This window comes from Syngnathus floridae, chromosome 18 (genome assembly GCF_059516105.1).
Source record: "Syngnathus floridae isolate MCC-2025c chromosome 18, RoL_Sflo_1.0, whole genome shotgun sequence".
NCBI classification, from domain to species: Eukaryota; Metazoa; Chordata; class Actinopteri; order Syngnathiformes; family Syngnathidae; genus Syngnathus; species Syngnathus floridae.
The window spans coordinates 4,731,153-4,758,046 of record NC_142430.1 but is presented as its reverse complement, the minus strand read 5'-3'; the positions used below and the strand labels follow the sequence as shown (position 1 = coordinate 4,758,046).

The following is a 26,894-nucleotide window of genomic DNA, read 5'->3' as shown; positions in this document are numbered from 1 at the left end:
GGCAGCTCAATGCTCAGCAACTACGTGTGTGTATGTGATGTATGGTGACCCCTGGGTCCAGTGTGTAACGCGCCGGGGTGCTGCAGCCTGCAAGGTCCCACATGCCAGAAGTGCAAGATGGATGGTTGAGATTTGCTGCGTGTCCAGAGGATTTAGCCCTAATTTAGCCCAGATGCTAAGTGACGTTCGTCATGCTGGCTGCGTAGCTTGCCTGCGGGTTGTGAACACTTAGGTTTGAACTTTTTGGACCACCAATTTGTCACCCACAGGGAAGGATGAATGATGTAACCAAAGCACTTTTCAGACAACTTCTCCATTGTTCTTGAAGCAAACTTTAGGAGTAGCAATCCAAGCAGACATTTGATTGTTTCACTGCCAATTGAGCTTTCGTAATCTCAATAAAAATATGTCTCATGGATTACCGAAACTACCCTATTTGATGATCATTTGCATTTAAGCACATCAATGTGACCACGTTTTTTTGTTGATCTCCTTAAACCAATTTGAAAATTCTCTCTCAAAATTATATAAGCCCTCTCTGTCTGGAAACAAGTCCGGGCCTGGTAACTTGTGCATTCTGGGACATGCTAGCAGGAAGTCACACTTAATAGTTACAAAAGGTGGATCAAATTAAACCACAGCTGCACGATTAAACTTACATCATCAAATGATTTTCTTTCTTTTGTGTGTGACGTGAGGATGAGGGACACACACTCACGCAAACATCGCAACCAAACCACATTTTGTCTCAGACTTTTCGGATGTGTTTTTTTTTTTTCCGGGGTGTTCTGTCAGACAGTAAACCACACAAAAAAATGTCGTTCCAGTTCAACAATTGCAAGCGCAGTCACAAAACAAAAATGGTATGTGTGTGTTGGCACCACAATCTAATGACAATGATGTCATACACAACACCTGCTTTTGCCTTGGAGGCTGACCGAGATCATTTTAAGTAATCTTTAATCTGATCTGGATCTTACATTGTGTATTACAAATGCTGAAGGCCAAAAAAAAAAAAAAAAATCATCTTTTTTTTTCTTTTAAATTTTACGTCCAAATCAAACTGACTTTTTAAAAACATGTCATGGTAATGAGAACCCATTGGGCCCTTGAAGACATATTAAATGGTTGCAAATTTCTTCTCAGTTAATGTATTATAAATACTGCACTGCCACAAAGCAACCATGTGAAACTATAATAACCCACGAGTGGACTCACTGAGCCACACCGAGGCTGTAATTCATTGGAATACCTTGGCCTGCTGACTTCACTGTACACACTCATTGAAGTTCTTATTTGTGCCCGTTTGGAGTCGACGAGGGAACAAGAGCTCGAACAAGGCAGGAGAAAGCGTGACACCAGTGAATATATCAACAAAAGTTCAAAGTAGTAGCTCTCATGTGCCATATCCAAGAATACAGCCATGTGTTGTCTGCCAAACACTCTTCTATGACCGTGTGTGTGTTGCTTGTCTAATGACAGCCTTTCCTCTCTAACCAGGCGGCCCGGCTACTCCTCAAAACCGCCGTGACTTATGCCAAGCCACCACCGCAAGGAATGCGGCCTGCAGCTGAGCCAGAAAGCGCCACTCATGCAACCCGACGTTCACATTCAATCACATAAACATGGGCGGCAGATGAAGTGCGTAAGTAGTGTGTTTCATACAAGGACACTTTTGAATCAGGTCAGCCTCAAGCTAATGAAGGAGGGATAGCTTCCTCTAGAGGACAACCGGGCAAACGGCAGTCAAATTACAGATGCAATTGTAAGAGTAGTTTATGAAGTGTTCTGTACTTCACATGACAATGGCAAAAGATTTATCTAAAAAAAAAAAAAAAAAAACTGTGCATAGGACTTAAAACCAAATAGAGTGCATAGATCATGTGAAACATTTGTTGACCTTCAACCTTAAGTGGTGTATAACTTGCTTGAATTTAAATATGAGGTACAGTGTTTTGCTAAAGCAGTATTTTTGTGTGGTCCAGCATCCGTGTTGTGTGTAAGTGGCTGGTCTGAGATACTTCAGCAGACAGGATGTCCTTCTCTGGACTTTCTCCTGGCCGCGTCACATGCTCATACTAGCCAGGTACAACAGAGAAAACTCGCTCTTTAATATTTGTCCTTGCCTGGAAAGAAAAAAATAGAGAAATTCACAGAATGCATTTTAGACAAAAGTTGGTGTACACGCTGGATTAGTTTTCAGCCCATTCAATAATTATCTCGAGTAGTTTTCTCACCTTTATTGGGGACAAACTTGAGAGAGTGGCTGAATATTCAAAATCTGGACACCCCCTCTTCTGGCCCGTCGTTTACAAACTCGTGACCCAGCCCGTTGCCACATTTGCCGCATAGAACCTACAAACACACACACGTGATGATAAATTCCCACCTCACACTGGCAATTAAATCCACACGAACCTTGAAAGCTGTGAGGCTCTCCATCAGTTTGGTCACGCTGTCTTCTCTGATGGTCTCGGTGAAAGCGGGCCACGGTGATGAGTGAGCAAACTTGGAGCGACTCGAGAACAGTGGATGGTTACAATTAGAGCACACGTACATACCTGTAGAAATTGAAAAAAGTAATTCAATAATGAATATGAATTAATTATAAATAGATAATTCATTTAAAAATAATGAAAGCTTTGTGAATGAACTGGAGCCTTTCCCAATTGGCAATGAGTAAAATTGGTCCCCACGGGCAACCAACCACAATCACATCAACACAATCACACCTCGTATGGTTATATAATTCTCCAACACTATTCAGTAATTGAAAATATAAGCCTATTATAGTCAATAGTCAACGCAGGCCTGCATCTATTGTAATCCACACGAAAGACAGGTTCAGTCACACATTATGTAACAATGCAGGCTTACCTGGTTTAAAATGATCCTTGTAGGTCTCCCCGCCAAAGAATCGACAGAAAGACATGCTGTTGGTGTGCACCAGATCAATATTGACTAAAATTAATAAGGGGGACGTGAGTGACTATGTAGAACAGATCTAAAATGCAGCATCCCGTGTTTTGTTTTATCGTGGGATTAAACGGGAACTCCTCCCATTGCATTAGGCTTTTTGGTCGCTAGATGGCAGCGTTTGACAACCTGAGCTTGACTTCTCCCTTGTAGTAATTGAAATGAAAATATCCAAATATAGCATTCCGTTTTAATTGCTTCTTGTAGTCGTGTACAACTGCACTAACTGGTTTTCTGGTTAATTTTGCACCACAGGAAATTTTAGCTACAATATTACAGGATGAATCTTATTTATCCCAGTTGACTCCTAAAAAAAAAAAGTCTTCATTATCATGCGTGTTGATAGATAACAATCCAAGTTCAATTCATTTTGTCGTCGTGAATCAGAAGGAAATTCCTCCACGGCTTTGCCCGTTATGGATTTTCAGTTTTCACTCGTACTTGCAGAAGTGCTTGAGTGCCTCTGGTAGCTCCAGCCAATCAATGGCCATTCTATGGACAATGTGCTTCTGGATTGACTTCCTGCACAGTGTCTGCAAGGAAGAGACTAAAAAAAAGCAGAGAATTTAGGAAAGAAGCCAAACAGATAAAGACAACCAAAAATGAGGGTTGACACTCACATCCGTACTCCACCTGCACAATCCTGACACACTTAGTAGCAGCAAATACGTCCACGACAGCATAAAGAGGCTCCACGGTAGGGATGCCTTTTGCGGAAGCGCCCATGTCCTCCCCGTTGATGACGATGTGCATGTCACCTCGATCGCGGCCTTTCGCCACATACAGAACTCCTATCCGGCTGCGTCTAGCGGTGGGCGGCAAAGCGTTAGTTTTGTACAAGTCATCCAGAATGTGACTGAAGCGTCCAGGCCGGCTGCGGCCGACCAGCTTGTCTCTGGGGATTCGAACATCGTCAATGTGCAAATGAGAGTCTGTGAAAAACGTCTTTGGTTTGCTGTTGGCGTCACCCCGATTATCGGCCTCCCCTCGTCCGAGTCTCTGACCCCCGGCTAGTTCCTCTCCACGGTCTTGACCACCTTCACCCGCATCGACCTCCTCCGTGACCTTATTGTGGTTGCGAGTGATGGCAAACACCCAGCTGTCGCCGAGGTCAGTCAGGTCGGGGATGGAGTATTCGGGAACCACCTCCAAGTCCCTGGGGTCCCTGGCGGTCAGGCCCATCCGGAGGTGGCCGCACCAGCCAAGCTCCTTGTCCTCAATCTCGATGAGAAAAATCTCCCCGGGTTTTAACGGTTGTTTGCTGAAGCACACTCCATTGGCGAAGCTCTCCACACGTGTGGCCTGGGTCGCCGAGTAGTCCAGTTGCACGTTGGTCCCGTGGACGGGGTGGAATTCCATAAAGTGGTTGGAAAAAGCTTCCATCTTTTATGAAGGCGTTACTTCGATCCTAGGAATGGAAGAGCATGATTGAAAAGTGCAAGTAAACATTTAAGTTCCGCAATCAGGACAGCAACACCAGCAGTCGGTCAAGCTATCACTCACTTGGGAAGCTTCTGGTTGGGCTATTTTTGAACACATGAGAACAGATGGCAAGGTATGTGTGTCTCTGCATGTGTGTGTGTTGGTGTAAAGAGGGGCTGGCCAACATGCAGTCCCCCGCTTGAGCAATACAGAGCCCCTTGGATAATTCATGCACATTGACTTTGGAATACTTTCATCGTGATGTCACCGACCTGAAAAGCTATATTTAGCACATTGAGATATATTTGAATTGTTCTTTCAAGGTGTGCTCTAAATATAGATCTGGGTTAGACGTTACAGAGCAATTACAGTAATTAAAGTAGCAGTCACATGCCACAAGCAAATCTTATTTACGAGTGCTTCTTCAGATTCTTCAGCCATTTTGAATGACATCAGTGACTCCAGTCAGAGAATTTTTTTTGGGGGGGGAGGGGGACAGAAAATATTTGAATAGTTGAATGTGCCTGAAATTATAAAAAAAAAATCATCAATGTACCTGAAATAAAAATAAATAAATAAATTTAAAAAATCAGCGCGCCACTGCCACCTACTGTAGTGAATGTGCAATTACACTTTATTCTGATACAGCCTAAAAACTGCATGTTCCTTGGAGTCTCAAGCGGCCCCCTCACACTGTCATGAATCTTTCCTTTATGTAGGCCAAGATGAAGTGCACAACTAGAAAAAAGCCGCGACGACCAACCCGACAAATGAAGACTGATGGAGCATCCCGCACGAGCACGTCGGATGGGTGAGTTAGTTTGAGTGCGTCTGTTGGGGCTGCCCTACTCTAAATCTGGATTATCATGCCGAGCGACCACGCTTTCCATAATCAGTTGGTGACTCTCTGCAGCGCATGACACATCTGGATACGGGCAGTTTGGCTTAAGAGGAGGTGTGTGTGAGCCCACGAGAAAGAGACAGAGAGAGAGAGATGGTGGTGGAGGAGAGTGTGCTCACGCAGACTCGGCAGATCTTTGCGCACGCCATTGGGAGATGGACTATGGAAGACCATCTCGTTTTATCCCGTGCTTAACACAAACAGACGGGTGAGTGAACCCCTCGCATGTTGCTGTCTTTGTTTTTGCAGATCATCTCTCAGCACAGCAAACAAGTGCAATATAATCCAGAGGTATTAAGGTTTAATCTTTTGTTTTTTGTTTTTTTCTATATTATTATCATTGGCGGGAACTCATGAGAGTTTCGAGTCGAGGTACTGCACCAAACTATTCAGCGTAGAATAGTTCAAATTTGGAAAGATTATAAATATTATATTTATTTTTCACGGCTGTCCATTTTGAGTTTTTATTCAATGTGTTTGATTAGCAGTGAGAATAAGCAACGTCCCAACTCAGATCTATCACCAAATTATTTAGTGACCTTAGAATGTGACTTTAGGTCACAGAGATGAGCTAGCTTGGAAAACCACACTGCCAAATGATGGCTTATCTATAAGCCATCCCAACGTGATTTGTCAGATTTCACAAGTTAAACCCTGAATTAATGTTAATCGGAGATTGGAACTGTTTATGTCTGATGAGATGAATTTAAACTTTTGCCTTATTGACTGAAATGGGCGTTATGGTTGAGACAATATCCGAAAATAAATGATCATATGCTAAAAAAAAAAAAAAAAAAAAAAAAGATTTCCCAATAAAATCTCACTGGAATCCATGAAAGGTGAATCAAATCGCATTCATAGCGTGGAAATGTTCCGGCCCCCACCTAACCACCCCCACCCCGTGTGAAAATCTATGACGAAGGTCTAACGTCTGCATGTGTGACTTTCCGAGGTTTTATCTCGTGCATTTTGGGTGCGAGCAGATTAGTCACAATCCACCATCTGCTGTAGAATTGGTTGACATCATGCCATGCAAACCTGTGATATTGTCACATCAATCTGATTGGTCTAAGACTATTTGAAAGAACGAGGCTATGAAAAGAAAAGTCTGCTTTTATTAATAATGCTGCCATTCTTCTCTTTCAGTGTGATGTAGTCACGAAAAATGGCAGCAAGTGGAAACAATTTGGCGCAGGGATGCGAGAAGGATGCGAGAGGAGGTGGCAGAACCCCCCCGGACGCCCACAACCCAGATGTCCCAAACCCGCTCGGGACAAAACGCCACCTCCCTCGAGGGATTGTTATCCAGCTGACTGGAACAGAGGGAGAGTGGAGCAGCCTGGACGAGAGCGAGCTTATCTTCTCGCTAGATCACCACGAGGACTATCCTCATTCGAGTCCGAAGCAGATCTCCAGCGATGAGGACAGAAGATCGCAAGCGTTCCACGTTCCACTTTCACCCTCGTCTCCCGGTTCTTTGAGTAACTGCCCCGCCACTTTCCTCTCCCCGGGCCCTTCCTCGCCCACGCATCGGCCCTTGGCCAGTCTGGTGAAGTCACTTTCCACAGAGCTGGAGCTGAGAGAAGGCGCCACCCTCAGGCCCAAACCTCTCCTCAGCCTGGTGAAGTCTATCTCCACCGAGCTCTCCCGTTCGGAACCGGAGGTGTCGCAGTCCAAATCGGACTCGCGTCTCAATCTCCACCTCTTGAAGCAGCTCACGCAACCCAAGAACCGAAGCGGTGGCGGCGACTCTCGGACAGCGCCGCCATCTCCCAGCGGAGAAGGTCTTAAAGGCGGTTTCTTCAAAATGGAACTGGAGGACACCAAGAGGAAACTCTCAGAGGCAGTTCAGGAACCACTGAGCAATATGTTCAACAAGATCAGGAGAGAAGATAGCACCGGCAGCCCCAAGCACACGTGTAAGACCACCCAGGCCATTTCCAGAGGGTTGGGCCGGGAAGCTAGCACAGACACAGGTGTCTTGGAATCTCCAGTGAAAAGTAGCGGCAGGACAGATGGGGATGTTTTCGACTGGTCTTCCCTTCGACATCCTGGGAGAAGCCCACGCGGCGCCTGTCCCGTCCATCACCATCTTAGCGACGAAGAGCAAGGATTTTATTCCGATGGAGACACAATGCTGGTTTCTCCCATCGTTCCTCCCCAGCGAGCCCCAAAACCATCACAGCTTGCATCTCCACTCCACGCAAACCATCCTCCACCCTGCATGAGTTTATTCTGTGTGGCAATACTATCCTACGGTTATTTTACTCTTCCTCTAAATCCATATTTCTCCGGTCTGGCTGTTGGTCTGGCAATGGGTTTCTTGCTGGGACTCGTGCTGATTCGAATGGGCTCTTCCAGGTCCTTCTGTTCAGCTTCCCCGAGCAGACCGCTTCTAAACGCTTGCTCCACTGAGCCAGACATCATGAAGGTAATAACAAAACGACACATTTTGTAAGATCCCAAGAGAAAATGGAATAAGTTGTTCCTTTGGTGTTTTCAAGGGTTGGATGAATGAGATTCAAGATTACGACCCAGAGACGTATCATTCGGCGCTGACCCACTCCGTGTTTGCCACGCTGGAGGGATCCTGTTTACGACTCGACACCCCCCAGTCAAACATCAGCCGCAGGGCCACGTACGACGAGAAACTCAACGAGCCAACTTTCGTAAAGACACGCAGCTACCGGCTGGAACGGAGCAAAGTACGAGTACTATTCAAACATAAAAAGTGACGGTTAATTGGTTTCGCTTTAATGTCTTCCTGAGAGGGACACAAATGCCTATTGCAATTTTAATATGAATTCATCTGGCAGACATATATCTCAAAACCACAGATGGAATGCTAAATGATACATCTGGGAATGTCCAATCCAACAGATGTCAATTCATCTTGAGCCAAAGTGAGAAAGAATTACTGACACTCATGACCTTCACGTTTATGTCACATCCTTTGACTGGGACATATTATACAAAAAAAAAAAAAAAAACGAATGAGAATTGTCTTTATCTTCTCCCCCAAAGGTATTCTTGCTGCCATCTGTGTTGGCTCGTAAGCGACTATGGAACCCCAAATATCCAATCTGCATCCAGCTGGCCGGTGGAGGAAACTCCCAAGAGGAATCTGGACGAAGGTCGGAGGACAGTCAGGAAGTAGAACAGCCGAGAACTACGCCCACGAGTTCATACCAACATTTTTCGGAGCCACACAAAACGCTTTACCTCTTTGGCCGTACCGGGAGAGAAAAGGAAGAGTGGTTTCGTCATTTCCTGCTCGCATCCACCGACAAGGAAGGGGGCGGGTTGAGGTCCGCCAGACGCGTGCCTCAACCGGGTAGGAGAATCACAAAGGCCTCTGGATAAGGCAATGTGTGGATTATGGATTACATGCTCCAATTCTTGACATGTCAAAACCAATCCTATTTATGAGAACATACAGATCTCAACTGGAGTGTTTATCTTGCTTTGTCTAAGAAAGTTGTCCACATTTAATACCTCCACAACCCTTCTTTTTAGCTGACTACAAAAAAAAATTCCATTTCCCCGCAGGTGACCCAGTACTGTCGCAGGCTATCAGCCATATCCCGAGCAGCTCCAGCAAAGTGGGCAGCAGTGAGGACGACACCTCCTCCACGCCCGCAGTTCCTCCCAGTCAGACTTCTTCCGGCAGCAGAACCACCAGGGGCCTTTCACTGCTTGACTACCCCGGCTACATGTCTGGGGTTCTGTCGGTAGAAGTCTCGCCCCCGCTCGGCAGCCCCGGAGTCGGCAGCACAGAGACCAGCCCCAAAGGAAACGTAAGTCGTGCGGAAGCTGAAGCATCTTCAAGGGTGACTTCAGATTTTCTGCCCTCGATCAACTCAAATCTCATTCCCGCAGTGTACCTGCGATCTCGTGGATCGCTCTGGGATGAATTCGGCCCTTTGGGTGAACGCTCTGATTGGTCGAATCTTTTGGGACTTCCTGAGGGAGAAGCACTGGGCTGATGTGGTTTCACACAAGATCCAGAAGAAGCTCAGCAAAATCAGAGTAATTCATCTTTCTACCTTCCCTCACTTTTAATAATACTTCATAAACAATGTCGTCTCATTTTACAGTTGCCTTATTTTATGAATGAACTGAAGCTGACTGAGCTGGATATGGGCTCTTCTATCCCCAAAATCATATCTACCTCCCGACCAGAGATAAACCACAGAGGTGAGCACTGAAATTTCTTATGAGGTTTTGTCATTGGATGTTTTGGCAGCTTTTATTTAGTGTGTGTTTGGCCTACGTGACCACGCATGCATACACTTGCAGACGCGCCCTGCCATTATGGCTGCATAACAACATACTCAAGTATCATTATCCTGTTCATCTCACGTTGTAAGGTGAGTTTTAAATCAAGCACCTGGCCTCCAAATTTAGCACAGCCTCCATATTTGTTTTGAAATGATGATGTGTTACATGGCTTCCTTGGAGTCCATCGTGAATATGCAAGGCCGCGTAATCACAAGCTGCTTCGGCGACCCAGATTAGGTTTGAGGGAGATTTGTCTTACCCGTGCTGCACTGATTCTGACCCCTCTGCGGTTTTCCCCGCTTTGCAGGCTTGTGGCTGGAGCTGCAGCTGGCCTACAACGGCACCCTGCAGATGACCCTACAGACCAAATTCAACTTGTCCAAATTGGGTAAAGAGGGCGGCCAGGACACAGACTGGTTGACTGAAACTGGAAATGCACGGTGACTAATTATATTTTATGGACCGTGTAGGCATGGGAAATTAAAATTGAAAAAAAAAAAAAGAAACCATACATTGGCTTACGTAAAACATCACACACAGATACACACAGACTGTCACACAAGCTCACTTGTGGATTAAAAGTCCAGCCACAGTTCGACATCCTCCGCAAGCCCTTTTAAGTCTCTCCCTGCAAATTAGACATTCGTGCTTGTAAGCTCTCCTGTCAAACAAGCATCAACTTCATATTTAGTCGTCATTTAGCATTTTAGTGCCTTGCTAATTTTTTTTTTTCAAATTGCCTTTGTAGCTGCAAACCAATTCTAAACGTGCTGGCAGACAGTGATGAGGAGTCCTCGAGCGCTGGCTCATCTGACGATGAAGAGTTTCTCCTGGCTGAACCTCAAGGCCCCGCTGGGGAAAAGGTCCCTTCGTCTGCAACCGATGGGTAATTGCAAATATTCTTAGAATGCATTTTTGCTTCTATTCAATTCAATATGTGCCCATGCTAATACTTTCCCACCCCTCTCTCTAATCATGTCTTATAGGACAGGAGGCGGAAGGACGGGAAAGAAGATTTTGAGATTTGTGGACAAAATCGCCAAATCCAAATATTTCCAGAAGGCAGCAGAGAATGAGTTCATCAAGAAGAAGTTTGAAGAGATGTCAAACACGCCTCTGCTGCTCACAGTGGAGGTTCAAGAGCTTTCAGGGTCCCTGGTTGTCAACATTCCACCGCCCCCTACTGACAGGATATGGTGGGAGCCAGGAAACTGTCATAAATGTTTATGAAAAATGAAAGTAGCTTGCATTCTGTGCTAAATATTCCTTTGTCCCCTGCAGGTATAGCTTCTGCATACCACCCAAGCTGGATTTACGTGTCCGACCCAAACTCGGCGAGAGAGAGGTGACGTTATTTCACGTGACCGAATGGATTGAAAAGAAACTGCAGGATGAATTCCAGGTAATGAAGTACAACCTGCCTCAATGAATGAATTCCTCTTAGTTGTGTTTGCTTTCTCTTTCTAGAAAGTATTTGTCCTGCCAAATATGGATGACATCTACTTACCCATGACGCATACCGGCGTGGACAAACCCGGCGCATCTTCTCATTTCTGCCAGTCCCAAAGCTCCACTGAGTCCTTAGAACCTAATCCGCCAGAGGCGACTTTAAACGAGTCGGACCTGAGGGCGGCTCTGGTGAAATAGTGGACGGACTCTGTTTAAAACATATTCACCTTTGCCATTCTCCAAATTGGTGAGTTAAAAAAAAAAAAAAAAATTAAAATACACGTATGGAGCCTTGTGCCTGTTTTGACTCTTATTGTTCCAAAGCAGAGACTTCAATCCCTCCGTCGGAACCAGGAGGTTCTTCGAAGATGGACACACGTCAGATTTGTTGTTATTATTTTAGTTAGTAATATTATGAGGGACAATTTGAATTGGGTCACCAACACACTGCATGGATGTAGAATTGTTGCAGTTGAGATTTTTCTTCTTCTTGCCTTTTTAAGTCAATGTTGCTAATCATTCATATCAGTGTGTTTACAGATATATTTGAGGAATGTCTGACTATTAATAAGCAGGGCCCATCAATTAACAGTTTAGAAAAAGTTGGTGAGTGCTGATCTTCTGTACAGTAAAAAAAAATGGTGAAGGATACTTTAGACAAATGTTTACATTCCTATGAGATTATTTGCCGCTTTGATATTGGCCGGTGGTGATTATTAAACAAAAAACAAAGAAAGAAAAAAGAAAAAAGAAAAAAAATGTGAAAAGAAAAAAAAATGACAAGAAAAAGAAAGAAAAGAAACAAACTTGACTTCATTCTTTTATTGAATTTGATTTATTAATTTTGCTGAAAAGCCTCGGTGAGTATCCGTTTTCTCTTTCACTCTTGTTCTGAATCTCGCTTGGCTTTGGCCAACAACCAGGAGTAGCAGGCTCACCCGGTTCCTGTTACCACAGGGTTCATTCATTGACTTATTAAAAAGCTATTTTTTAAATTATACTAACCATAATTACATACTGTCGCTGGCCAATGAAAAGCAAGCATCCCTAGAATTGTATTCTTCTTTTCGTTTCATTTTTAATTCCCTTTTCATTGAACAGCATGTAATTAGTTTGAGTCACTTTTGAGTGAGTCACCTGACATGCTCTATGAATGATGATGACGATCCAACATAACTCTACTATGCTGCAAAAAAAAAAAATATATATATATATATATATACATATTATTGTGTGGCTAAAACAGTCATTTAAGTTTGAACTTTAAAATATGAATAATATAATAACAACTTTTTTTGGAAGCCCAACGGTCGATGCCAATGTTGTAGCTGGGCGCTAACCAAACAACTTTAACTTTTAACATTTGGCTGTAAATTAGTTCCACAAAACAACAACAAAAATGACCTTGAGATCAATAACTGTTTATTTTGTTGTTGCAAAACCTTTCACTGTGAATAGTGGCAATTAATTCAAGTCAACTGAACAACAAATTAGTGCATTCATTAAGTAGACAATTAAATGCTCGTACGGGAAAAACAAATTGCAGAGTGGTTGAGCCACGGCACCTTAAGTCGCTTCACTAAAACTACGTATGACCGCGTCACCAAGTTATTGATTGCACCAATGCCTGTTTGGTTGCTATCTTTATTACTTTAGTTTCTATTTCTAAACACATGAAACCTTATCTCTGAAGTCATCCGTCAAGAGTGTTAGGTAGTCTGTTTACATTACCGTGCACACATTCTCAAGGACTAATGTTTAATAAAAACAAAAAAACGAACCTTCTTCCGTCAGTCTCATGTTTTTGGTCAACCATTCACTGGGTATTTCCTTGTCTTTTGTCAGCAAATTCAATCCGTGCTTTCCCGGCTAACGATAGCTCCCTCCCAATGCAAACAGAAATGTGACTAATTACCTATTGTCTGCGCAAAACATGAATTAAAGTATTGCGTTTCTTTTATTCAATTTGTCCACATTATTTTTCTGAAACTAATAATGCCGTTTGAGCAACTACTACAACTTTTATGGTAGCTTTTAAAGAGAGTGTTTTATTTCAGTTAGTCATAAATGCATCACCTTGAGAAGATAATTAAAAGTTGCTCCTCACTGAGGGAAATTCTTCTGTGCTGGGAATTCGAAGGCAATTGCGGGCGTCATCCAAGGTCATAAAGCTGATTATTGCATCAGATTCAAAACTTTTGAGCAACACATCATCTCTCGGAGCTGCATTCTTTCAATGGACATTTTTTTTGTTTTCAGTTAAGATAGCCTGCGTGTTTTTGGAATGTGTGGGGCAAATATGCAAACTGCACATTTAGACCACAGCCAAGTTTCAGACCCCGAACCTCAAAAACTACTATTTCTTCATGCTCCAATTCCAAAATAATTTGTCCAAAAATATAATAATACAATATTGCCACAAAAAACACGCGCATCTCAAATCGTCTTTTCCCATTGAAAACAATGGAAACGCCATCAATCATTCCAGTTCCTTCTCAACCCTTTAGCTTCTTCCCACAGTCCAAGACCATGTACGTGTTCTCGCCTGTAATTAGCCGAGCTGAGTTCGTGCACTGCAGGCCATTCAGATCATTCTTTACAGGCTATTAAGTCGTTACAAAGCCAAAACGTGATTCATTGTTGATGATCACCCAAGTGTTGCTTCACATGCAAACAAGGGTTTGCTTTGTCTTTATCTTTAATAATTTACTCAAATATTGTTGTTTTGTTTCTTTAAACAAAATTAGTGTTATAGTAAATTATAACACGTACGCACGTACAAGGCGTACAACAGCTTTCAATATGTATTGGTAATGTATTGTGAAAAGGTTAAACCTACCGATAGTCCACACCTTAAATTAAAAGCCAATTCTCACTTTCATTTGGACTACAATGGAACCACTGTACTTGTTAAACACACAAACAAAACCAACATTCCAATCAGTTCATTCATTGGGGCCTTTGAAGGATTAGCAACCTTTGTTGTGGAAAGAAATGAAAGTTGTCATCAAGCCAAAACAGGAGTCGTGATTCTTAACTTCCGATGGATTGTGTGTGTGTGCGTGTGTGTGTGTGTGTGTGTGTGTGTGTGTGTGTGTGTGTGTGTGTGTTGTCACGGAAGAGTTGCTTGTTTTTGCGGTTCAGTCTGAGTGCAGTGGGGTGAAAAACGTGGCTACGTTATAAATATTCAATATAGTCACCTTCTTAAAATGACAGCAGAAGTAATTTATTTTATTTATTTATAAATTCATTCCAGATATATCACAGAAGACAGACAGTAAATTGTGCGGAGTTTATCAAATAATCTTTATATCACATATAATACAACTTACAATAGTAATTATTCTTCATGCTAGTAAAATGCACAACATTTGCTAACAGTGTCTCTCGAAGCAGCTTCATTATTTGAAGAAATCCGGAAAGCGTTCAGTTAAGCCAAAATATTGAGATCCAACGATCCACTTTAACATCTCACTTATAATTTTTTTTTTTTTACCAACAATGTGTTGTTCCTACTGGTTCGTTCTCGTGCTTCATTGAAGCTACATGACACTTGTATTCCTTCTCTTCTCCAGTCAAGTAATTCTGGATCTGGATCGATGACTTTGGAGCAAAATACGTACGTGTGGCTTACTTGCTTAAAAGAAAGAGTGAATAAGAGCTAGCGTGAGTAAATCTTGAAGAACTCCTTTGTGTGTCACTTGGGAGGTGTCCCTACAAGTAACTTTCAATGGTTGGACCGGCCCACGTCTGGAGCCGAGATTTGGCCTCCAGAGCGGCATTGCGGGTCATGGTAGAGCACCGGTTCAGAATCTCCTCTTTCTTGGGTCTGGGTGGGACTGTCGGGCTAATCGGGCTTGTGTCACTGTCTCTGGAACTGAAGCTCCCAGAACTCCAAGAACTTCCATAACTCATATAACTGGTGCTGGAATTGCGACGTGCCCGGTCACCGCACTCGCTCGGGCTCACGTTCGACACGTCTGCTCTGGAACGTGAAGACGGGCTATAGCCGGAGGAGATGCTGGACTCTGTGCTTGTGCTAATGCTGCGAGTGCGGCTTTCTAAGCGGGCGTTATTGACTTCCACCGGGGAGGGCACAGCTGACAGGTTTTGGGTCTCTAACAGTTCTATCGATCTGGCTCTGGACAGATAGCCAGGGCCGCTAGATCGAGAACTGGGCTGGATCGCAGACCTTTGCCCTGTGTGGGTTTTTTTGACGACCCGGGCTGAAGAAGAAGCATCCAGAGGAACCCCGCTGATGGTCAGGTTGTGGGTGGATTTACTCATCTTCTTCTGTAAAGTGAAAAGACCCGAACGAGGGTTGCTGTAGGGCTGCAGGTACATGGAGGGGATGTGGCCCACCTTGCCATTGAATCTAAAATCAAACAGAAAAGTTTCAGAACTTTTGTTAACCTTTATAAACCTTTTGAGAGAGTAAAAACAAATCTGTAATTCTAAACTTTTTTATTTATTTTTTTTTATAACCATATACTGCAAGTGTTTGCTAATTTGGCAGACCAGCCACAGCCAAGCCGGGTAGGCCGGTGTGGCAGGTATAGTCTTGGAACAATGGCTAACTAATTTAAATGTCATCAATTTTCACTGGAAGTCACCGAACCCTTTTTTAATGCAAAGCACAGACTGGTTTCTGACATAATGGAAGCACCTCTCCCATTAATTTGAGTTGGATACAGAAAAGAAATGCCATTCCATAATTAATTGATACCTATATGTCTTCCGACAGATCAGGAACTCGTACTGAGAGAGCTGCCATTGCTTCCATTTAAATTCTACACATTTGTCCGCAAAATAAAACAGCAGCATCAACTCTAATCATGTAAGTTCAAGGTTATTATTCTTAACTAGGTTACCTGGCAAGCCACCAGCCATCATCAGACATCTTAAGCACCTCCACAACAGAACCAATGGGCACAGACAGCTCATCCGCTTTCTTGGTGACGAAATTTCTCACGGCACAGTAGAAAGCACCTTTATGTGACAACACAGAGACGACGAGCTTAGCAAATTTTTCATGAATAAATTGTCTGTTGATTTTGGTCAAACTGTGCAATACGTTGACGCAATAGGCCATTCCAAAACAAGCCATTTTAAGAATTGCTTTGTTTCTCCGTACAGGTTGCACTTGTTGATTATGACTCATTCCTAACAAACATCTTTGTTGGTTTTTCAAATCTAGGTTATTTTTAAGAGCGGATGGCGCACCTAGTCTGAAATATCCAATGATACTCTTAGAAGTGACACAAATGTCATACCTTCCCTCTGCAGTCCTCTCTCATCATTTTCCTCCTTTTCCAGGTAAGGAGCCGGAAACCAGGCAATGCACTTGTCTTCATTCTCCACCAACCACCAACCTGATGAAAGAGTTGACAGACAATTAAACAGGTAGGATTAAATCCCTCCTCCCCAACAATGCTTATTTCGGCGGAACTACCAAAAACTACTTCAACTTTATGGAATGGATTAATCATTAATTATTATAGTACTTTTTTCCGAATCCATTAATCATTAATGGATTCGGAAAAAAGTACGCACCAAAATTTTCCGACATGCCTCTAATTCACTTGAAAATATGCTACGTGTATGGGAAAGGGCGAGGTTGTAATAGAAGAACAGCGTGTAGCGGTAATTAAAATATCTTCACATGTTGGTGGCATGTAGAAATGTACAGTATGTGTGTAACTGTCAATGTGTGGTATGGACACTTATTTATATTTTATAACCTGGAATTCAGGGGTGTGCAGACTTTTTATATATATATATATATATATATATATATATATATATATATATATATATATATATATATATATATATATATATATATATATTTTTTAGTACTTAAAGGTTGATTAAAAAAAAAATATGCTGCTAGATTTATAGTTGTTGACTGACCGGCAGGGTCCTTGATCAGGACTTGGAGGGTTTCATCTGTGGCCACTTTGAAGGGCTGGTTTTTTATGTCTTTGGTCTCGTAGGCGGCAACGCAGCGATACGTCTCGGTGACAAACGGCTGAGTGACAGAGCCACTTTCGCCGCCTCCTCCTCCCCATCCTCCATCTGAGTTGTCATCTGACAGCAGCATCATGACGCTGAATAGCAGAGGTCAGCGGGTTAGTTTGCCTTCACGTGAACATTGATTGAGGAGTAATTTACCTGTTCTTGGTGAAGTCTCCATCTAAGTCGCGGTCGAGCGGCGTGAAAAATTGGACAAACTCTGAACAACGGGTCACCATTTGTTCACACGTCACCAGCTTGTTGCAGTAACTCTGCAAGTTCTTTATGCGTTGAATAGCTCGCTTCGATCCTCTCTGCTGGAAGCCGTTCTTCTGAGAGTCCCCTGAGGAGAAGACATGGCTTGATTTTTAATTCCTACCCATCTATGACCTTTTCTGATTGTGATCTTTGGATTTTCTTTTGGATACTTTGATGCATGTAATCTTACCGCTAAATTTGGGGATCATTCTGTTGTTATTCTCCGAAGGGTTGAAGTAAGGAAACTTCTTCTTCAGCTGCCTCTGTTTGAAGAATATATTTTTAAAAACTTGAAAAATTTAAGAGCTGTTCTTTCCCAATGATGATTCCAACTTACATGAAAGTTCTTGAAATCATCATAAGACCTGTAGATAATCACTTCATTCTCATCTGACCACAGCACTGATAGCACAAACATCTGTAAAAGCACCACCCCCGAAAAAAAAAATACATTTATCAATCCAAATGCAAGTTCACTTTTGGAGCTTCACACTCACCTTGAGTTTTGGTGTCTCCCTGCGCATGGCTCCTATAATACGAACGGAGAACACAAAGGGCTTTTCTCCCGGCATCTTGACTGGTCACTTTGGTGGGAATAAAAGTTGCCAACAGTGATGCTTGGGGAGTGTTGCAGTGCTGGCTGGCTGCCTGCCTGCCCTGTTTAAATAGTAAGCATGCGCCTAGTGGGCGGAGTCACAAACTCCTGGCAAAACAATGCCTTGTGAATCTGACTTGGCACGCAGCCTGCACGTATATGAGAATGACGTGACATGTACGGTATGTGCTTACAACCAATTAGACGTTGTTTAATTAGATTTATGTGATAGATGGATAGAGCCTGTAATTATGGATGGAGAGAATCATAAAGAAATGATTTGCTGTGTAATATCAATAGCAATTCTCCTGCCTTTAATTCAGAAAGAAAGAAAAATCACAAGCTTTTGTTGTTTATGGCAAGATGAAGAGAAAAGTATGTCACAAAGTTACCTGCCATGTCAGTTCATTTTGTGGTTTGCGTTTGGCTCAGGGTGCGAGAAGAGGCGAGAGTAGTGCATCTGACAGTTCCTAGCTGAGAGCAATCCTGGATCTTTTCTGACACACTTTATCGTTGAATTGTGACTCAAGAAACCTAAATGGAGTTGAGGTGATAAAGCTTACTCTGCAGTTTAAGCCAAGTCACATGACTTGAACTTTGTGTTTGTGATTGCTGGTGTACAACTGCACTGAGACATATTGAGAAGTTGAAATATTAGACACAACCTGATGTGACGCTGTGCTGATAGTAATCAACATGTTGTAAAATCTCTGCAAGTTTCAACATGCAGCAGACTCTGTAATTTCAGACAATTCAACATGACGTTGTCTCTTTTCATTTTAAATTTGCGTGACAAGAGACACTCTTGTGCTAGAAAAAACCATGACGCGCAAAGGAATGGTGTTTTATTATGAGCATGCATGCATTGTGGAATGTAAATTCCAAATTTGATGTAGTCATGTAACGCAGGGTTGAGTAATGATTTTTTTTTTTTTGTACCCATCATAGAATTCTTGTGTCTACATCGCTGTACAGACTAAAGAAATGCTCCAGGGAGGTAGGAAGCCATGTATGTGTGCATGTGTATTTAGACTGAGGCTTTTTGTTTTTATTTCTGCAATTAAGTAAAGGATTCCTGGATTCTCCAGCAGCACGTGCAGTTATCCCAGACTTGTCATGTGGCAGCAATATTCCTTATCAGCAACTCAAGAGAGCTTTGCCTGTATACGATTGTGTGTGTGTGTGTGAGAGAGTCACAGGTGTCTCTTCAAAGACGCTCTGTGAAAAAGTCCAACTCTTGAGTGGCTTATCTCAAGCCCTTTATGTGATGTGAGTGTGTAGTTCCTGTCTGAAGCAATGCCAGGATTTCTTCTGTTTGACATGAATATAAACAACACACACACATAGCATCCATTATTCAAACAGCATCAGTGAAAAGGTCAGTGAAGATGTCAACACCTGAGTTGAGGAGACACGTGAGTTTTCCCAAATTAAGCATGGGCACGTTTTTGTTTTTTTTTGAAGCACAAGTAAAGACAGCATAACACACTAAATCACCTGGGCCTATAAAGAGGATTTAAATATTATATATAATGTTGACCAACATAACAAAAACGTGAAGATAAAAGTGATGCAGATTATCAAAATATGCATGTCGATGTAATTTTGTAAAATATCTCGGTCAGAGTTCCGCTGTGTTGTTGCAGGATCATGACAATTATTCTGACTACAATTTTACTAATTGCAGTGATGAGGAAGTGTATGGAATTCGATGAGGAAGTTTATGAAACTGATGGCACACTGTGAGATTATGTATCCGATATCCATCATTATTTTATTGAATATTTTATATAATGTTTTAAATATTTTTTTGTAAATATTAAGACATTAAGATAAGTTTTTATGGCGTAAATTTCCCCCTAGGGAATCCCCCAATGACACAATATTTGCTTGATTTTTTATCCTGCTTTCACAATCATCCCTTTGTCATCCCCCCCCCCCCCCCCCCCCCGCCTCGCACGATCTGTGCAGGTGCACAGCATTTATTTCATTTAAATCCATCTGCTCAACATGTGCAAGGTAATATGTCAAATCCCAACAAACCCGCACGTGTACGACAGCAAATATTCCGCTACATTGTTAAGAACTAATACTAAATATGGGAGGTTCATGGTAGGGAGTTTCAAGCCTGAGCTGTTGATCTTTGAGTGCCATTAAAAATAGGAAGATATCGCAGAAGTGAATGCCAAAGTCCTAATCTCTTTTTCTTTTTTTTACACTGCCATTTGGTGATGACACACCCCAGAAACCAAACAAGGAAGCTGACGGAGAAGGAAGCTGAATTGTCTTTATTCTGCTTCTTGTCATAAGGAAGGAAATCTGAGCTGATCCTAATGTACGTAATTCTTTTATAAAATGAAATGAATTCATTGAACAGCAAAACCCATTTCATGAAAGCTATTATTTTATATAGCAATATATTTTGCTAAATTGCCATTTTTAATTACTCATTTTACAAGAAATGGTCCTGATTGGAAATTCCATGCCAATAAAAGAGGCAGGCTCACTAGAAAGGAATGTAAAATGATAATGAGTCATAGAGAATTTATCACTAAATCTTGCCTCTGTCAGTAAAAGATAATCCTTGCATCAAAAAAAAAAAATCTAATCTGCAGCATATGAGGAAGTCCTGATTCTTATTATTATTGAAATGTATAAAAAAATATTTAGTTGATTTGGCATGTTAGCAATTTAATCCACTTTAACTGCATTGTTGGTTTTAAAGTAAATCTTTTAGTGAGTGGAAACTAGTAGTGCAAAATAAACACTAAATTATTTCTGAATGACTGTGTTTATCTAATACGTGTCCACCCTGACTCTCAGTCAAAGTCGGATGGAAAAATCTCCAGCACACCCGTGAGAATGAATGAATGAATAGAATTTTCATTCCACTGCAAGAACGTCTGTTTGGTATCAGATAACTGGAGTTTACCGATTCATTGTCAACCCAGTTGAGTGCATTAAACAGTATTGCACCAGCCGGCACCATATGACATAAGAATTTTACATAAGATGTACCAGTGACTCAAAAATACAAACAAAACAATTAGGCTAAGTCTCTTTGACTTAAACGCCTGAGTGGATGCTTTCACATAAGAGGAACATGCTTGTCATTCATCCAGGGCATTTGATTCACAATGTATTGAATTTGTCACAACTTTTTCATCTGGGTGGACATTTTGTGTCTCGTCCAATCATGCGTCTGGGCTTATTGATGCATGAACTGATGGAGCCTGCTCGGATGAGAAAAGAAGACACCACTCGTTATCAATTCCATACCTTGAAAAAAGAGGCCCCTCAGTCTTATTTTTAAAGGTGTCAGAGAAAACGTTTCATAAAAAAAAAAATTGCATTACATAAGCTGACCTGTTTGACTCGTATTACGTAGACGACGCTATAGGTTGCCCGCCGACTACAATTAAAGGGTGTATCGTACACTGTCTGCTGCACAATTTGGATCAAAGGTGCACTGACGTGGACATTCATAGCTCAAACTAGTTTCACAAGGCATTCCCCTATCATGGACATGCATCATTAAACCTATTTCAGTTCTCATGCTGGAAAGTAGTACGTGCACGTACACACATGCACCACAGACCGGGATTATATATTATCAAGAAATAAAATAGATGGCATTCTTAGTTACACTGTTATTTATATATATATTTTAAATAATAAATTTTTGAATCAAAATACCCGGGCTACATATTCTCTATTGCAACATGACTATTAATAAAAGATAAGTGAGTTACTTTCCAAAGAACCTACTTTTATTTCATTAATCTAGGTGACCTACAAACTTGGCTACTTATGGGTTAGCATATACCATTTTCAACCACTAGAGGGAAGCAAATGCATTAAAAAAAAAACAGAAGCACCCAGCCAGCAGGTCGTTTTGATATTTCTCTTTCTTTACAATCAGTCAATCCAACTCAGGCTCAATCGGAAGCATGATCTGTTATAATACAACTCTGATAAACTTTAAAAACATGGCACGGTCACATGATTAGGGACTTTGTAGAGAATTTTAACAAAAATATTTACTTTTAACTAAGATTTTTTTGTTGTTGGTTTCATATACTTTAAGGATAGGATAGAATAAAATCTCTTGACAATGGAGGCTTGGTGTTTGGAGAGTGCTATGTTGAACACGTTGCATAGTCAAAAGAGACGTCGATGGAAGGAACAGGATGGGATTTATAACTTAAGCGGAACACTCAAAAAGCTCTGTTTAACACTTAGTGGCAGAGCTGTGTAAAAAAATACTCTGTTATTATGTGATTTGTCTCTCAACACTCCAACACACAAAAAGTAATGAGCAAGCCTCCTCCGTACAGCTTTGAGCTTGTGAACCAGGGGCATGTGAGCATTAGCATTAATAACATATTCATCTTTGTGCAAATGGTACAATAAAACAACATCCACGGCAATCACTTGTGATTAAAAAGCATATCTGACAAAACATCAAGGATGGGAAAAGGGGTTTGCTTGTTTAGCGTGTCACCCGCTAAGGGTCATAAAAGTGCCGCAAAGTGTCCCATCTTTTGTGATAGAATCACAAAAAAATATTCTCTTGGCAGGCAAACAAAGAAGCGGCTTCAACCAAATGAATGTACATACTGCCATGTCAAAACCTTTGGGCTGATTAAAGCTCCATTTCTTAAACCTGAAGAGCCCCAGTTGCTTCTCCAAGCAGACCCCCCTTTGGAAGGAATCCTGTTCCAACCCCTGCCAAACGTCTGGAAAGCTGCGGTCCCGACTTAGCTTATAAAGTGTCTTGAGAAAGTGTGCCAAATTTTACACAACAAAAACCAGACATTTAAACATAAGACGGGTAAGAACCACATCCGGGCTCTGAGGCTGGATCGGACTTTACCCTCCCCAGCCAGGGAACACAACGGCATTTCCTTTTCTTTTTTTAAAAACCTCATTTCATACACATACATTCAGAAGTCCTTTCGCATCCACTGGTCCGCACTCTATCCGCCCAACTGTTAACCCACGTTGGCTTTTGTCTTTTTTTTCTTTTCTTTTCCTAGTCTCAGTAGCATCTGCAGACCTCTGCTTCACCTCAAGTCCATCCCAACAGGATCCACGATGCCAGCCGGGGTCACCGGAACTCATAGATGGCGGCACTGTGCTCGGGGACGTGGGTGAGGTTTAGAGACTGGTACCTGAATGAGGTGAGACAGCGTACGTTTTGAAATGTGAGCCGCTATGGCAGCAAAGGAAAAAAAAAAAAAATGGCGATGATTACCATTCAGAGCTCCGGTGGTAGTAGTAGCCCTCGATCGTTGCTGTGGATTTCTGGAAGCAAATGTAGTAAAATCCAGCAAAGGAAGCGCCACTAATGTCTTTGATTGTGTGATCCGGAACCAGGAACTGCTCCTAATGAAAAGCAGATATGCCCGACATTATTACCAATACAGCATCAAGCTTAGGCAATGAACTGATACCTTACCTTCCACCTCATAAAAATATAGTCGGAATTTTTAAGATCCTCGTAGTCAAAATCATCCGAGTTGAATGTCTTTGCATACTGGTAGAAAGCCTGAAACTTGCCCTGATGACAAAAATGAAATGCTGGTCATTTTAAAATAAAACTGAAATTAAACATCTAGTTGTAAATGATTACCCAATGTTTACGATCCACATCCTCATCTGCATCCCACTTCCGGGTGAGAAATGGTCGTTTTCTGCTGATAATCTCTCCAGCGAAGAACGTGGTTAGAGTCGGGTATTCCTGCCACAACAGACAGTTAGGTTTTTGTTTTCAAATTTGCAGGTAGCTCGTGTGCGGAAAACTTTAGATGAAATTGCTTCTGGATTAAATGGAGCAGACTGTTGATGAATGTAATTTATTTCACATGTCAATTCAGATAGTGATAATAACCCGGCTCACCTCCGTTAGTCCTTTTATTTTCAGGTAACCACATAGGTAGGAGTCCTCCATCGTGACGTGCTTGAGGGAAAACAAAACAAACGTGATCATGTTGACATCAGACTCAAAGCAGAATTGCCCGATTAATATGCCGCCATTCCGAATATAACGCACAAAAATCATGCAGTTGTGCAAAGGAGGACTTGAATACATTTATATCTGCAAATGCAAAATCAGGGTTATGAATGAAATGTGTCGTAATGTTTTAATTGCTATGCGATTGCTAGCTTGGCGAGCTAGGCCCATGCTCATTGATTCTCCAACTGTCAATCATCACGCCCCCGTTTGACAGCTCGATCACCATTGCCGCTCGCAGTTCACCTTTCACGTGAAAAATGCCACACCGATTGCCCACCTGTAAAACAACTTCCACGTCGTACGAGTTCCCTTTACTCTTTTGGTGTCCCCTAAATTTGGAGCCGCTATACAACAGCGAGGTGACAACTCCGGGCTGCCGGGTGTTGATCGGGGGCGGTGGAATAAGCGAAGCCGAGGATGCGAAGGCCGCGCACTGGGAGTCGCTGATGAATCCAGCGGGGACAGGCATGGTTCCCGCTTCGCTGGCTGGTTATCCACACTAGTCAATCGCTGTCTTCGTGATCCCGGCGTCCGCGAAGAAGCGTTGCAGGGACTGAAGCTGTCCTCCAGCCTATAAAATCCCCTTGGAACCTGAAAGCTGTACTTTGCCAGGGACCGAGCTCCCAGGAAAGTAGTGGACTTCGTCGCAGCGACGAAGGCAAAAGCATCCGCACCACTCATTGGCTAGCCCTAATCGACGTGCATATATCCTACATTCTCATTGGTTCGTTTGGAGGACAGCTTCACAGGTTTACAATGTAGTTTTTTCGTGTTGTATAAGAGTGCAAATAGTAATGTGGAAAACTACAATTCCCTACCCTTAAAAATGCACTACGCCAGTGCTGTCAGACTACGTAGAAGGTCACACGCGTGTTTGAGAGCTCTGCAACTGAGATTAAAAAAAAAAAACTCTTGCCAGTCGACTTATTACACGGGTAACCATTGCATTGTAAAAAAGAAAAAAACGATGTAAATGCTCCCAAATATGCAAGTAAAAACGTGGCGTCTCGTTTACTAATAACAACAACAACCCGTTGTTTATGCTTCTTAGCTAACCTAGCTTAAGATTTCACATCATCGCTGCAATGTTTAGAAACCTTGCAAGACTCCACCATCAGTTCGGAAAAGCACTGTCGCAGTGTAAAACACGCACGAAGCCTCAAAACTTCGAATGCTCGTTAAAATACTCCTCATCGGCCGCGACAGGTAAGATAATTACCTTATAATGTTTTTGATCTGTACTGTGAACACTCAACAAAACATTTGCCTACAGAGAGAAAACGATTTTATCAGGACGTCAGTATATCTCAAGGTGAAGGTATGTGAACTTCCTTTTTTTTATCACAAATGTTACAGTTAAATATAATAATGTATGTTGCCCAATCGTTTCCTTTAGGAGGTTTATTTGAGATAAACCTAGACCGAAGGAAGCTGAAAACTCCTGGAGGAAAGCTGTTCACGGTGCCAAATGAAGCCCTCGCCATCGCCGTGGCAACTGAATGGGATGCTCAAAGGGATACGCTCAAGTTTTACACCATGCACATGGTAAAGTTTGTCACCTGACATTCAAGGGAGTGTCATTCAGATGTATGATATATATATATATAAATTGATTTTTCCCGTTTATGATTTTTGCAGACAACACTTTGCAACACTGCTTTGGACAATCCCACACAACGCGACAAGGACCAAATGATCAGTGCGGCATTGAAGTTTCTGGAGACAGACACTGTTTGGTATGTTACTTACACTTGTCACTTCAACCGTTATACATTTCTACCTTAGATTGAAACTAGCTATCGCCATGCTGCTAGTGGTAATAAAAAAGTTGTTATTGAAAGACATAAAAGAGGAATTATTTTTATGTCAAATCTATGTTTATCTGCTGTAGTTACAGAGTTGAAGAGCCCTACGGTTTGGTTGATCTACAGAAGAATGAGTGGGACCCTGTATTGCAATGGATTGAGAACAGGTAATCATGGTTGAAGTGCATGATCTCACAACATTAGGTACACCAGTCGCAATGGAATTTGTCATTGCAGATGTAATTTGTGATTGATAGAAATGAATGAGGTTACAGTGCTTGACTTGTAAAGACCTTTCCAGATGTTTATTAGTATGATGTGCATTTCAGATATAACGTAACTATCGGGTCCTCGTCCAATATTATGGGCCCAGACATTCCTCAGGCCACCAAAGAGACATTCTGCCAACATCTCAAATCATACAACTTCTGGTCTCTCACAGGTAATGCATGCGCAATTGTTTACTTAATAACAAAAGCTGCTTTTTGTCAAATCACTAATATAAGGTCCAGCAGCTTGACTCAACTTTCAAGTTGTTATTTTACTAGAGTAGAGGTACATAATAATGCGATTATATCCGTGTAGGACTTGAGTACGTCATCACCCAGCTGAAGTCTGTCGTGTTATCACTTGGGATGATTGACAGACATTTGAGTGTGGAGCAGGCTGTGCTGCTCTCTCGGCTGGAGGAGGAATACCAGGTGAAAATTGTGTTTGCATTTTTGCTCAGCGACAATGACGAAATTGTTCAGTTGACTCAACTAATAACATGTTGGTCTTCCTCCCTCGCAGATTCAGTGCTGGGGAAACGTGGAGTGGGCTCACGACTATGACATGTATGAGCTAAGGGCTCGCACTGCTGCCGGCGCTCTGTTTGTTCACCTCTCGTCGGAGAGTTCGACTGTCAAACGCAAACTTTTGCAGGACTGAGAGGAAGCTAAAAGAACGAAATGCAAGCTTCCAGACCAACTGACTCAACACAATGTATGACTCAAATAGTATATATCTTGTTAACTTTATTCTGTTTTGACAGTTGCTCAGTCTATCACCCATTGTGCTCATCTCCACCCTTCAAAATACATTCTTTGTCTGACAGACACCAAATGTGTGTGTGTGTGAGTCAGAGGAGCCGATCCCAGCTGACCTTTGGGTTTCCAGCCAGCTGTCTACTAC

At 42.2% G+C, this 26,894-nt stretch overlaps 6 protein-coding genes across 8 annotated transcripts in view; 2 read left to right on the top strand and 4 right to left on the bottom strand.

Annotated features, from left to right (window-relative positions):
- The window catches only part of tex2l (testis expressed 2, like), a 45,697-nt gene extending 32,918 nt beyond the window's left edge, over nt 1-12,779 (top strand). For 2 of the 3 annotated variants that reach the window (XM_088359645.1, XM_088359646.1), the window contains exons 4-18: nt 1,501-1,645; nt 5,118-5,209; nt 5,312-5,507; nt 6,446-7,730; nt 7,804-8,004; nt 8,324-8,633; nt 8,849-9,096; nt 9,179-9,328; nt 9,397-9,496; nt 9,888-10,020; nt 10,329-10,466; nt 10,567-10,776; nt 10,862-10,982; nt 11,048-11,276; nt 11,354-12,779. In XM_088359645.1, the coding sequence (XP_088215771.1) occupies nt 6,465-7,730; nt 7,804-8,004; nt 8,324-8,633; nt 8,849-9,096; nt 9,179-9,328; nt 9,397-9,496; nt 9,888-10,020; nt 10,329-10,466; nt 10,567-10,776; nt 10,862-10,982; nt 11,048-11,227 (3,057 nt within the window). In that variant the 5' untranslated portion in view covers nt 1,501-1,645; nt 5,118-5,209; nt 5,312-5,507; nt 6,446-6,464 and the 3' untranslated portion in view covers nt 11,228-11,276; nt 11,354-12,779. Of the gene's footprint in view, nt 1-1,500; nt 1,646-5,117; nt 5,210-5,311; nt 5,508-6,445; nt 7,731-7,803; nt 8,005-8,323; nt 8,634-8,848; nt 9,097-9,178; nt 9,329-9,396; nt 9,497-9,887; nt 10,021-10,328; nt 10,467-10,566; nt 10,777-10,861; nt 10,983-11,047; nt 11,277-11,353 lie in introns of those variants that run through there. The other variant, XM_088359647.1, reaches the window with a different exon arrangement.
- msrb1b (methionine sulfoxide reductase B1b) lies at nt 817-3,024 on the bottom strand. The gene is made up of 4 exons (XM_088359655.1): nt 2,878-3,024; nt 2,419-2,561; nt 2,238-2,355; nt 817-2,126 (listed from the first exon to the last, which is right to left on the bottom strand). Exons 1-4 carry the CDS (start codon nt 2,930-2,932, stop codon nt 2,110-2,112), a joined length of 333 nt encoding a protein of 110 aa, XP_088215781.1. The 5' UTR covers nt 2,933-3,024; the 3' UTR covers nt 817-2,109.
- Nucleotides 3,379-4,478, bottom strand: neurl2 (neuralized E3 ubiquitin protein ligase 2). Its single transcript, XM_088359654.1, has 2 exons — nt 3,597-4,478; nt 3,379-3,523 (listed from the first exon to the last, which is right to left on the bottom strand). The coding sequence occupies exons 1-2, from the start codon at nt 4,357-4,359 to the stop codon at nt 3,408-3,410; spliced, it is 879 nt and encodes a 292-aa protein (XP_088215780.1). The 5' UTR covers nt 4,360-4,478; the 3' UTR covers nt 3,379-3,407.
- Nucleotides 12,780-14,230: 1,451 nt separating the features above from the next.
- On the bottom strand, nt 14,231-17,948 carry noxo1b (NADPH oxidase organizer 1b). Its single transcript, XM_088359800.1, has 8 exons — nt 17,800-17,948; nt 17,640-17,720; nt 17,493-17,565; nt 17,204-17,387; nt 16,943-17,139; nt 16,303-16,401; nt 15,901-16,018; nt 14,231-15,404 (listed from the first exon to the last, which is right to left on the bottom strand). The coding sequence occupies exons 1-8, from the start codon at nt 17,872-17,874 to the stop codon at nt 14,744-14,746; spliced, it is 1,488 nt and encodes a 495-aa protein (XP_088215926.1). The 5' UTR covers nt 17,875-17,948; the 3' UTR covers nt 14,231-14,743.
- A 3,839-nt stretch (nt 17,949-21,787) lies between these two features.
- LOC148382385 (glucose-induced degradation protein 4 homolog) lies at nt 21,788-24,603 on the bottom strand. Its single transcript, XM_088359802.1, has 6 exons — nt 24,194-24,603; nt 23,800-23,859; nt 23,533-23,640; nt 23,359-23,460; nt 23,155-23,285; nt 21,788-23,071 (listed from the first exon to the last, which is right to left on the bottom strand). Exons 1-6 carry the CDS (start codon nt 24,383-24,385, stop codon nt 23,008-23,010), a joined length of 657 nt encoding a protein of 218 aa, XP_088215928.1. The 5' UTR covers nt 24,386-24,603; the 3' UTR covers nt 21,788-23,007.
- A 32-nt stretch (nt 24,604-24,635) lies between these two features.
- atpaf2 (ATP synthase mitochondrial F1 complex assembly factor 2) lies at nt 24,636-26,825 on the top strand. The gene is made up of 8 exons (XM_088359801.1): nt 24,636-25,122; nt 25,190-25,234; nt 25,313-25,461; nt 25,555-25,652; nt 25,808-25,888; nt 26,051-26,163; nt 26,307-26,422; nt 26,514-26,825. Exons 1-8 carry the CDS (start codon nt 25,002-25,004, stop codon nt 26,649-26,651), a joined length of 861 nt encoding a protein of 286 aa, XP_088215927.1. The 5' UTR covers nt 24,636-25,001; the 3' UTR covers nt 26,652-26,825.
- Nucleotides 26,826-26,894: the final 69 nt, after the last annotated feature.